We start from the raw sequence: 12,641 nt of genomic DNA, 5'->3' as shown, positions 1-12,641 counted from the left end.
TATTCTTTTTTAATAAATACGTGATCCAAAACCCTGTGTTTTTTTGTGTATAATGTTGTTATGTTAAATATTGTTTACGCAATTGTCTTGTCACAAGCGGCCCAAGCTCACGTCTCGAGAAAAAGCCAACGATCAATTCATGAACGCTTCACGCGTTGCGTGACTCGGTGTTAATTTACGAGAGGAACTGCACGTTATAAGGAATAGTACAGGGAACGAAGTATGGTCGATTTACTGAACAATACATGTTTCGAAATATGAACATTTTTCTCATAAAATCAATAAAACTTACTCATACCCTGTGTATCCGTTGTATTTTCTGGCGATTTCTGCCGTTTTAAGCTTGCTTTACAATCACTGTTGTTCACGTCATCTACTTTTATTACGTTGATAAAATCTGTACAGACATCACACTAACCAACTCACGCGCAAAGTAAGAAGACTATATTGAAGCCTTGAAATAATATTGCGATCGATTTTCATCAAGAAATGGGCCAGGAATATTCCACAATAGTGCAAATAATCGTGAAGGCGGATTGCAGAAAAGCGATTGCGTGACGCTCGGTAAGCTGTAAGATGACATGTTATTATATACTAGACGTAAAAACTCTTCAGATTCTTAGTCTGCATTTTGTACCCACTCTGCAGTCTGCAGTCTATATTTTGTATCCGGTCTGCAGTCTGCTGTCTGCATTTTGTACTAACAGGTATCCGTGGCACCAATACAGTTTACTTTTGGTTACATTTATTCGCAAAACACACATAATCTACCACAAAATACCTGTGAGTGAGGTAATTCGACATTTTCGTTCTTTCCCACATTAATATTCTTCTCTCCTTTTGTAAGAATGTAGACATCACTCACAATGTTTCAAAATCCCGTGTTTTTTGTGTATAATGTTATTATGTCAAGTATTGTTTACGCAATTGTCTTGTCACAGGCGACCCAAGGTCACGTCTCGAGAGAGAGCCAACGATTAATTCACGAACGCGTCACGCGTTGTGTGACTCAGAGTAAGTTATGCTAGGAACCGTTGAAAATTTGAACACGTTATAAGGAATAGTATAGGGAACGAAATATGGTCGATTTACAACGATAAATATTTCGAAATATGAAGATTTTTCTCGTAAAATCAATAAAACTTACTCATACCCTGTGTATCTGTTGTAGTTTCTGGCGATTGTTGCCGTTTTAAGCTTGCTTTGCCATCACTATTATTCACGTCATCTACTTTTATTACATTGGTAAAATCTGTACAGACATCACACCAACCAACTATGTTGAAGGCTTGAAATAATATTACGATCGATTTTCATCAAGAAATGGGCCAGGAATTTTCCACAATAGTGCAAGTAATCGTGAAGGCTCATCGCGGAAAAGCGATTGCGCGACGCTCGGTAAGCTGTAAGATGACATGTTATTATATACCAGACGTGAAAACTCTTTAGATTCTCAGTCTGCATTTTGTACCCACTCTGCAGTCTATATTTTGTATCCGGTCTGCAGTCTGCTGTCTACATTTTGTACTAACAGGTATACGTGGCACCAATACAGTTTATATTTGGTTACATTTACTCGCACAACACACATAATCTACCACAAAATACCTGTGTGGGAGGTAATTCGACATTTTCATTCTTTCCCGCGTTAATAATCTTCTTTCCTTTTGTGAGAATGTAGACCACTTACAATGTTTCAAGTAATCCACCCACCCTACAAAAAATAACTCTTGCATGCATAGAATGCCTATGTTTTGAGAAAGGTGTATGCCCTTGGCCAGACTTGAGCTCACTATTTCAGTATACTAGTCCGACACGCGTAGTATCACTACACTTGATTCCACGGATCCAGTACCATCCAGGTATCCCAGTTACCCTGCTCACAGGGTCTAGTTATTTCATGAAGCGCGCTAATTGTACCGCTGCGGGTTTGTATGTTAAACGTGTTTACTGATTTCATCCAACAAAAGTCAAGTATGAGTGACAGGAGTGAACGCCTCGAGTAGATAGTGGAGGGTCGAATTCTTTTGGTGACCAAACATTGTCATGAAATGGATTAAGTTTGTGACGATTTGACTTTAATTTGCAGATGTAAAAAGAGAACTTTGAATTTCGAAATACGCTCTTAGTAACTTGGAGCATACTTCACCGAATTCAAAGTTCGTGCATTTATGTAAATGGCCCGCTACGGTTGCTCATTTTTGTGAGCTTCGCCCGATTAAGTCTGCAAAGAGAACTTGAAATTCGATCGTAATTTGATATAACGTAAATTGGCACCGTAAAGAGTTTCAAAGCTGGCGCTTCGATGGCCAATTTGCTTCATAAACTGATAATACCTCGTTACACTCTTCCACCAACGCAGCACCATAGTTTCTTAAGAAACCTGCTCTCTTTATTCAATTGAAATTCGATGGCTTTATTCGTACGTTAGATAATCACTTGAAAGTTTAAATACCTCTGCATACGTCTGCCCTCTGCTTGTAAATCAATAAGATGAAAAACGCCCAAATCCACATTGATTTTCCCATGTTATAACCGCTTGGAGATCAAAACCTGTTGAAACAAAAGTAACAGTTTTCAGTTTAGTTTAGTGGCCTAACGTTATATGGCCGATAGGCGCTAATTATCGGCGATAAATTTGCTTACCAAAACTAGCAACAGGAAATCTTAACTCGCAGTAAATAAGCAATAGGTCTCCGCAAATTCCGTTATCCTTGTCACTGTAACAACAGAGTATACAACTCACCTTGTATTATATGAATTATTTTAAAATATTGGGAAAAGGGTGAACGCAAACACCAATCCGGTTATACAGCGGAAAAACTCGGCAAAGAGGCTGAAAGCATTTGCAATGCTTAGATTGTATCTCAGAACGTACGAATACAAACGAACTTTATACGAGCTATATGTCAAGGGACTTTCCCTTTTCTTAATCCGAGATACCGTCTGGGGTTGTTGAAAATCTGCCAACCTTTCCAATTCGGCTTGTAAGAGTGACTTACAACTGGTGAAATCAACAACCAAGCGAACGACGCTAATGTAAACAATAAGCTGCATTGAAACCCAACAAAGCAGCGAAATACACTTGCCGTGTCTACGTTGCAAATCAGACTACCTAGGCGAAGTAATAACAAATTCTAGTATTATTGTTGATGGGAATACAAAAACATTTATGGGGGGACTTCCTAGACAGCGTAACTTTCATTCAAACTATTCACAGTTAAGAAATACCTTTCTCGTAAATCGGCTCCTCTCTTTCGTGTTAATGGAAACTAAATTCAAATTGTAGTCACCACCAAAAATATGAACAAGTTTGGTGGTCATAAAAAAGTTAACCGTAGAGATTTTGCTTTAGATTTAACAGAAAGATATTACCGTTCGCCATCAAATGGCTACGAAATGGCCGTCAGCGCTAATAAAGTAATGTGCGATAAATTTACTTACCAAATCTTGTAACAGGATATCGTAACTCGTCGTACATGACCTGTAGGTCTCCGCAAATCCCGGTATCCTGAGTGAAACTCTTAGAGTATGGAGCGTTATTAGGGTCAAATTTAGAAAACAAATTATGTTATGGTGTTTGATATTTCATTCGGCCGAACTACAGAATTATGTTCCAGCGTTGCATGGAATTATGTTCGGCTCTTTTAACTTCAATAAAAAATGCAATAAACTATGTTCGGCTCTTTTAGAATTGTGTTGGGAGTATTTCACTTATAACTAGGCTGGCAGTTTTTTTGAGTTTAGTCCAATTTTGTTCGGCTCCTCCGAATTATGTTCGGAAGGCGGCTACTCGAATTATGTTCGGCAAGTAGACTGGTAGCCTCGCGATAAGAAATTCACGAGGAGTCCCGGGGCGAGAAACATTTCCCGCGCTCTCTATAATTTATTCTAATTATTACCAGTGTTCGTGTACTGTTCTGTCGAACATGGCAGACGAGTCGATTTCTGTAGAATTAAGCAGACATGTAACTGATATCATAAGTTGTCTTCAACGAAGTACTGGTCAGAATGATGTAATACAATTCCGCCTCGACTGGTTATACAATGCTGTTGTACGTTATTGTGACAATATCCCTTCTGGGGAGGCAGTACTGGCCCTTATTCAAGAAGCGAAAGAACTGCTAAGAGAAAATGAGAATGGTAGTTGTAGTGAGAACGTCGCGTTTCAAGCAGAGGTTGCAACTACTGGCGAGCGAGGAAGACCACGCATTATCATTGCAAAGGATCAGCTCGAGTTTTTGTTAGATTTGGGGTTTAAATCCGGAGAGATTGCATCTCTGCTCGGTGTCAGTGAAAGCACTGTTAAACGAAGAATTCGTGAGTATGAAACATTTGTGAGGCAAAGATATTCAAATATTACTGATGAAACTTTGGATGGCCTTGTTGAAGAATTAATGAGAGAATTTCCCAATTGTGGCTACAAGAGGATGACAGGCCTCTTGCTCAATTCAGGTCATAGAATCCAGCAAAATCGTATCAGGGAGTGTATGAGAAGAGTCAATCCCGAGGGCGTCCTCCTGAGAGTCCTTGAGCGGCGAACTGTTCGCCGGAGAAGATATCAAGTTAGTGGCCCTCTTGCCTTGTGGCATATCGACGGGAATCATAAACTAATAAGGTAAATGTATGAAACCTCGTTATATGCCAAGCAGTTCACACCTTGTGTACGGTGAGAACTGTACACAAGGTATGAACACTAACAAAACTAACGATATCTAACAATTTTGAAGTCGCAAAAACTTACCTGCACATTGTTCCACCATTTGGTGGTTTCTATACTTATCAAACACAACGACAAGGGTATGGGTCAGTCATCAGAAACCCGGATAGTTAAAGGTTTTGACTGTTTGTTAATTTTCAGATGGCGATTTGTAATGCATGGCGGAATTGACGGCTTCTCGAGAATGATTGTTTTTTTGAAATGCAGCACCAATAACCTGGCAAGTACGGTACTCGATTGCTTTCTCCAAGCAGTTGGGAGTTTTGGTCTACCTTCAAGAGTACGGTCTGATAAGGGTGGCGAGAATGTAGACGTTGCACGTTACATGTTGAGTCACCCGTTACGCGGACCTGATAGAGGGAGCCATATTGCTGGGCGAAGCGTACATAACCAAAGAATAGAACGTCTTTGGAGAGACCTTTTTTGTGGATGTCTTCATGTATACTACAACCTTTTCTATGCCATGGAACGTTCTGGAATGCTTGACGCATCAAATGAGCTTCATTTATTTACCCTTCACTTTGTGTATGTTCCAAGAATTAACCAAACAATGCAATTATTTGCCCAAGGGCATAACAGGGCTCCCATCTCTACAGAGAGGGGAAAGAGTCCTCTTCAACTGTGGATCTCTGGTGCTGTCTCAGCTTCAAATCGTGGAATTGATGAATTCTGGAGTCAGGTGTGTTTTGAAAAGGGAAGGGTGGGGAGGGAGGAATAAGGACTTTGCAAGAATCTTTTATAGTTTTGATATTCATGCAATGTTATAGTGATTTTCAGACTTGTTTCTCATGTTATCCAATTTGTGGTCAACACAAGTGGAGAAGTACAACCTTTCAGCTTGTTTCCAAAAGTGCAGTCACAATAATAGCTCTTACATGTAAAGTAGCTTGGAGAATAAATCTACCTGAGTAGTCTTCATGAACAATTTTCTTCCAGGATTATGAAGAAACAATAACAGATTAATTGCAATTTTTTTTATTAACAAGAAGTACGTCGCAGTAAATTGGTTCACAACATGCGTGTGGCATACAGCCATCATGAAATGTGTTTTTTACATGTTTTTCAGGGTGACTACTATGGTGTTGACTGGGATGGCCCTGCACCAGATGTTAGCTTAGATGATGAAACTCCAGTTGAAGTTCCCAACACAACAAACCCACTGGAACCAGCTCAGTACTCATCACTCACAACCTAATTAACCCTCTACGCAACAGTGATGAATATGGAGTTGACATCTACCTGGAGGTACTAACATTTCTTCAAGAAACAGCAACGAGCAGTTAAAGATTTAAAAAAAAGGGACAAATTATATGAATGAAATGAGTTTAATAAAACATCCAAATATGTACCACCGTTAAAAAAGGTGCAAGAACTTGTTATTACTGATAATGACATCCATTTCTTGAAAACACTAATGGTCTGTCACATCCATTTTTTAACTTAGAAAGAGTTCTTATATTTGCTTCTAACAAATGCTCGACCAAACCAAAACATTCCAAAGGTGGCCTGTGGTATAACATTTTTCATTTCAAGTCCCGGCGCTAGATTTTTACTTTTGAATAACCGAAGAAAAAAAAACATCATCATGGCCGAGACTACACTCTGACAAGCTGGCAGAGGAGATACATTTGTTACATTTCAAAATTCAACAGTGATTAACGTGAGCAATGCAGTCAAAACTAGTGGCTTGTAAACTGTAACAATATAAATAAAAAGAGATCCTTACGAAGTCCATGTCTAGAATTAAATGGAACCATAACCAATATAATTCTCGCAGGCTTCTAAAAATTGTTCCTGGAAATCCTCAAAACTTTAGTGCACAGTTGGTACCTTTAACACCATGCTACAAGTTTCTGCAAAAAATGCTTGGTTGCTGTTGTTAGAAAATTCAACTTCAACTTTCCTAATAAGGCCAAGTGGAGGAACTTTGTCCAGGGATGTCACATAGCGAAAAAACTTTTCCAGTCCAGCACTTCCTTGTTCTGACAAAGGAGTACTGTTATGAACACTGTAGGGGGCAAACAGTTTGCGGAAATTTTGCACAATACCACTTGCTCCAACCTGACCATGTGCTTGACTAATCTGTTCAGCTGCCGGTTGATATGGTTCGCTATCACCCTCACTGAGAAGCGAGGTAACTTCCCGTAGAAGTTTAATTGCTTTAGCACTTTTGCATTCGTTTCGATTTTCTTGGTTTTCGTCGCGATCGCCTCTTCCACGTTTGTTGTCCGCCATGTTCGACAGAACAGTACACGAACACTGGTAATAATTAGAATAAATTATAGAGAACGCGGGAAATGTTTCTCGCCCCGGGACCCCTCGTGAATTTCCTATCGCGAGGCTACCAGTCTACTTGCCGAACATAATTCGAGTAGCCGCCTTCCGAACATAATTCGGAGGAGCCGAACAAAATTGAACTAAACTCAAAAAAACTGCCAGCCTAGTTATAAGTGAAATACTCCCAACACAATTCTAAAAGAGCCGAACATAGTTTATTGCATTTTTTATTGAAGTTAAAAGAGCCGAACATAATTCCATGCAACGCTGGAACATAATTCTGTAGTTCGGCCGAATGAAATATCAAACACTATAACATAATTTGTTTTCTAAATTTGACCCTAATAACGCTCCATATTAGAGCACTGGAAAAGTGGTAACTCGAGCTGTGTATTTTCTAAGATGAGAAAAAGATGTGCCCGGGCAACACACTTATTTATTTTCGTTTTCAAAATACTCGTCAAGAAACAAGTAATCCCATTGTTAGTTGCATGGGTGATTTTGAAGGGTTGAGCGCAAACACTTATCCACTCATAAACCGGAAAAACTCGGCATAGAGGCTGAAGGCATCTGCAATGCTTAGATTACATCTCAGGACTTACTTATTTGTACGAGCCACTCGTCAAGGGGCTTTCCCTTTTCTCAATCAGAGGTGCCCTCTGGGGTTGTTTTAACTACTTTCTGAAAGCTCTTGAGGTGTTTTTCCCTCGCATATTTGGCAGTATGCCAACGTCATCGTTTGTAGAAGATGGAAGGAAAACTTACAGAATGTTTTCAGAACAGCTTTTTTATCATAACTTTGTTTTATTATTATTATTATTATTATTATTATTAGTATTATTTTATTTTATTTATTATAATTTTTTTTACTATTATTATAATTTAAAGTGTCGAAACTATTTATAGTCGAGAAGTAATTTTTTGCAATCTGCGTCGCCCTGTCGCGCAAAAGCGAACAAAGTATAAATCAAACTCAGGAAAGAAAAAAATATAAAACTCAAGAATGAAAATCTTACAATACTGAAAAAGAAGCAACTCGAGCTGTACATTTTCTAAGATGAGAAAAAGATATGCCCGGGCAACACACTTATTTACTTTCGTTGTCAAATTGCTCGTCAACCACATCTAATCCCATTGTTAGTTTGCGTGGATGATTTTGAAGCGGTGAAATGGTTCAAAAATTCAGATTATAGGAGATGGTGACAGACAGTATGAGTGATTAATGCGCGATCCGGTAATAAAAATTACCTTGGCAATATCTACAAGCACCGCGGTGAAACATTCCGCCGCTCATTCAAGACCATTTTCTCCCTTGATGCAATGCGCGCTGCGACCCAACTTCCTGTAACTCGTAATTCCCAGATTACTGAAAACCTTCTAAAATCGTCTTTCTCTCAAGAGCCATCCCGTACATATAGTCAATTGTTTTACGGTAAATAAATTTGCCGTTCGTCATTTTACAGTTTCCTTACAGTATTTTGAATTTTTGTCCAGTAGAAGCCGAAGTGATACGCTTGGATCTCTACCTACTTTGTGTACAGGATCTGTGAAAATGACAACGTTCGAATTTTTTCACTCTCTAGAGGCTCTTGAGGATTCTAAATAAAGATAAAATATTTTACAAAAGAATTTGGTCATTTTCAAAGAGAAATATGGAAAAATATCAGACTACCGGACGTTCAGTTATTCGAAGACCGTGTCCAGTAGTTCGTTACTCTAATAAAGTTAGAATATTTTCTAAGGAGAATTGGTCTATTTCAAAGAGAAATATGGAGTTATTTTATGATCGTGTCCGGCCGTGTCATTGGAAAGTTTCTAAGTGTAAAGCGCTTGGATGGCTTGGTAATCTGTCGACAGGGTTGGCGAAAAACATCAAGTTCGAAATTTTTGGCTGCCTGGAAGCGCTGGAGAATTGTACATAAAGGTAGAACATTATTACCTCGGAATCTATTAAACCAATGGATTCACCTGATTCCATACCGAATTAAAACGTATAGCATTATATTAAAGATAATTATTTTGACAAGCTCACCAAACTCGTCGGAGAAAACGAAGAAGCTATTCTGAGACAACGTGGCAAGGTAAAAATAACTGACCAGTCAGAGGCGCTATTTAAACAAAAGCGGTGGTTCACAGCAAAAGCAAACGACTGCGTTGCATCAAAGTTGGATATGGGCTTTTAAGGCACATTTATGTATAAGAACTGAAACTTTATAGTGGAAGGATATTTATTTTAATGAAATCAACCTTCCTATGGAGAGTCACCGAGGTTCACTGCTTGCGTAAAACCGCGAATTGGGTTGGATCTCGTTTCAATGACCGGCCCTTACTGTTCTGCGAACACATTTCGATTGATTAAATCCATAGAAATCACAATGGCTGACAACTGGAGCCAAGGAGAGCTCAAAATTATAAAGGAAACAAAGAGAGAGAGAGAGAAAAAAAAAAGGGAAATTTAGACTTAAAAGGACGCGCGAAGTCGTGCTTTCAGTTTTGGTTTCAGGACCAATCACAGAGCCGGGGAAGGGAAATCGTGATCATCATGATTTCTTTCAACACTCAAATGAAAATCAGTCCATTTGTAAAGCAAATGTATACACTTTTTTCTACCTCGTTACTATAAATAAATAGTCATATGTGATTTCAACTCGTATACATGTCTTTAATCATAGGGCTTAGGATGGGAGACTTGAAACCAGGAAAAAAGTTTTGTTTGTGGGACAAGTTCATAGGCCTTTGACTGGGACTGAGGTTTTTTGATTTGTGTTGTCATAGAACGCAAGTTTAAATCCATCTCATTGGCTAAAACCGTTATCACCTTTTGTAAAGAATATCACCTTTAGCACGGGCGCAAAATATGGATTCAGATGGATTATATGTTCGTAACGATCGCCATCCTCCCAGAACTTTATTTTACAGTAAAAGCTCCCCAGCACTCGACCGTCTACTGGTTTCATAACGAAGTCACAAGAATCTCTAGTGAGAAATCCATCCACACAGCCCCCATAGGCTTTGCCGAATCGTATGTCTATGATAAATCACAAAGGAAATGATTATATGATTATATACAACGCATCAGTCGAGCTTCGGTACTGTAGCCGTGTTGAGAGGAGCTTTCTAATGTTAATTTGATTTACATAGTATAAAAACCAGGTAAACTGTTCCCTAAAGATAATCTCTTAGTACCTTACTCTACCCTGTGCAGTAGGGGTAGAAATGAGAACCGGCAAACTGTCGGGCAAATCTGGTAATTGCCTGAAATTGCTTAATGCTACATGTGGCTGGATACGCTACGGCCGTGGAAAAAAAGCTACCCTCGTTAAAAACAGCATAGGCCTTTTGCATGTTCACGTCGGGAATAATAGTACTAGTAATAATACTAATATTAGCAGTGGACATTTTATGAGGTGGCTCTTCTTTTCCACTGTTTCCAGGTCGAATTTTAATTTGGAATGTTGGTTTTTGCGGAGGGAGGAATCCTGAAGGCCCAGAGAAAAACCCTCGGAGCAAGGAGGAAAACCAACAACAAAGTCGACCCAAATGTGACACAAGGTCCAGGAATCGAACACAGGCCACAGCGGTGAGAGGGAGCGCTCTCATCAGCGCGTTATCCCCGCTCCCCAATAGCAATTGGAATTTGCAATTTTAGACATAAATACCTCAGCTGAAAGCCTCACTTTGGGTTAATGGAGGCCAACTGAGATGTTTCAATAGAAATCTCCAATATGGAGTTCCTCATCTGCATAGAATCTTTCCTTTTCAATTCCCAGCCTCTCTCAACATCAGTGAGCTGCACGATTATATCTCTCTTGTTGTCGTAAGGATAATTCCTCTGCCAGTCTTGACTCAGAGAAACGCTGGTTGTCCTTCTCCTCCACTTGCTTGAAAAAACAAATGTGAATGTCGATAAAAAGTTCTTAATCATCAGTCCGGACCATAGACAGCTTCATCTATACGTCGTCATGAAACATGGCGTCACGGTCCAGCCCCACATTTCAGTCCCCGCATTTTTGTCTCTGATATATGTGGCTGTTGAAAATGTGGGAAATGAAATAGTCAATCATTTTGAAATTGAGTGAATAGATAAATGTGAAGAAAGATGCAACACTGTCCCTGCAACACTGTCTTTTCGTCAAAGATCACAGAAAAAGACGCGCTTCCAGATTTCAGAGGGTAACGCACCATTGCCGGTGATTATTTTAACGTCAAAGTTAGGACTCCATGAACGAGTTTAATTCTGCTTTATTTTAATCATTACCAAATGCTAAGTTCATCTCATTTTGCTAGGAAAAACCTGTTAGTGATAGCTTAATATGTCTTTAATATTTAAATGCTCATGGGAAATGCTTTTCTTTGAAAACGGGGATATAGAAGTTTTCAAAGCTGATAGAAATAAGCTATTTGCAAGTAATGAAAAGCAAATTGATAATCATACTTAAATGCTTGACATGTTTCACTTGTACATGTCAGTTGTGTGTACCTACCATTATAGTGGTGTCTTTCATGAAAAATATTTTTTGGTGCGGCTGTTGTTCTCTGTCGATCTTTGTAGCCAAAAAAGCTACTAAAGGCACCAAACTTCAATTTTTATGCACACAAGGCATCATCCAAGGTGGAAGAATAGATAACCATAGATTGATGTTTACTAGGCATTTTCACCTACCGTAATCATGGATTCAAGCAATACTCTACATGTATAAAACTGATTACACATTTTTTAATAACTGTACACATTTTATATGCTCCAAGATGGATTGTTGGCAACCATAGTTAAGACTGTTAGGAAAGCAAACAAACAAATGAACAGAAGACAGTGAATTGAGGAAAACTGTAAACTTTACCCTGTGAGGGAAAAAAATTATTGAATTGTACTAGTTAATTTCCTCTAAAAATAGATGAAAAAGTACTCATGGTGAAAAAAATCATACTGAAGTGGTGGCATGATTGATTTCTAATATTTAGAATGATAAAAGCAGAAAAAATACATGGAGCTTTTTCCTATTCACCAGTAAGTTAATTTTTATTCAAACTGTGTGATATTACATTTATCCTTATCATGCTTCATTATGGGTTGTTTACATGGAAAGGTTATTTTTATTATAGCTTCACAGATGATTTTGTTGCCTTTGCAATCAAAGGAGGCAGGTTATTAAAAAATTATAACTTTCGATTTAGGAAATTATTTGAATTTGTGAATAGCAGTTGATGTTTTCACATGTAACAGGATGATCAAGCTGAGGACAGCCTCAAAAAGGAGTAAACTCAACTTTAACAATGATATTAAGTGACTTATTTGGAAACTTCAGCACTTGGTAAATACACCTGAGTTGTGTGACCTCTTTTAACGAATTTACTTGACCTCCGGAGACTCTGTCAACATAATCCTTTGTTTTATTATCTAAACTTAAATTCCTGTCATTACTGAAGCTGGAAAAGAAATATTTATTTTTTGGTGAATATTTTTGTCCGAAATACGTTTCCTATGTCGAAAAGTTGCATCAAAACAAAGACAGTTTTAACAATGACCAATATGACATAATCCACTGAGCTTCTAGCTTTTAAAAGACAAAAAGATGGTCATAAAGTTACTGTAAACATTTCCTTGTGTATTTATCTTGTTCTATCGTGAGACGAACTCAAAGTC

At 38.5% G+C, this 12,641-nt stretch overlaps 2 protein-coding genes across 6 annotated transcripts in view; one reads left to right on the top strand and one right to left on the bottom strand.

The window, feature by feature from the left end:
* The window catches only part of LOC131783912 (uncharacterized), a 36,601-nt gene extending 33,094 nt beyond the window's left edge, over positions 1-3,507 (bottom strand). For 2 of the 5 annotated variants that reach the window (XM_066174014.1, XM_066174017.1), the window contains exons 1-2: positions 3,232-3,406; positions 2,456-2,553 (exon numbers count right to left, since the gene is read on the bottom strand). In XM_066174014.1, the coding sequence (XP_066030111.1) occupies positions 2,456-2,528 (73 nt within the window). In that variant the 5' untranslated portion in view covers positions 2,529-2,553; positions 3,232-3,406. Of the gene's footprint in view, positions 1-2,455; positions 2,554-2,746; positions 2,879-3,231; positions 3,407-3,444 lie in introns of those variants that run through there. The other 3 variants (XM_066174016.1, XM_066174015.1, XM_066174018.1) reach the window with 3 other exon arrangements.
* A 422-nt stretch (positions 3,508-3,929) lies between these two features.
* LOC136284120 (uncharacterized) lies at positions 3,930-5,986 on the top strand. The gene is made up of 3 exons (XM_066173940.1): positions 3,930-4,618; positions 4,862-5,399; positions 5,787-5,986. Exons 1-3 carry the CDS (start codon positions 3,930-3,932, stop codon positions 5,913-5,915), a joined length of 1,356 nt encoding a protein of 451 aa, XP_066030037.1. The 3' UTR covers positions 5,916-5,986.
* Positions 5,987-12,641: the final 6,655 nt, after the last annotated feature.

Source organism: Pocillopora verrucosa, chromosome 11, assembly GCF_036669915.1.
Source record: "Pocillopora verrucosa isolate sample1 chromosome 11, ASM3666991v2, whole genome shotgun sequence".
NCBI classification, from domain to species: Eukaryota; Metazoa; Cnidaria; class Anthozoa; order Scleractinia; family Pocilloporidae; genus Pocillopora; species Pocillopora verrucosa.
This window is presented reverse-complemented; position numbering and strand designations above follow the sequence as displayed.

What these genes read in the sequence shown, in the direction of transcription:
- LOC136284120 (XM_066173940.1), top strand. Translation starts at nt 3,930, where the DNA reads ATGGCAGACGAGTCGATTTCTGTAGAATTAAGCAGACATGTAACTGAT. An exon ending in GGGAATCATAAACTAATAAG is followed by an intron (nt 4,619 to 4,861) that starts GTAAATGTATGA and finishes GTTAATTTTCAG; the next exon opens with ATGGCGATTTGTAATGCATG. An exon ending in TTGATGAATTCTGGAGTCAG is followed by an intron (nt 5,400 to 5,786) that starts GTGTGTTTTGAA and finishes CATGTTTTTCAG; the next exon opens with GGTGACTACTATGGTGTTGA.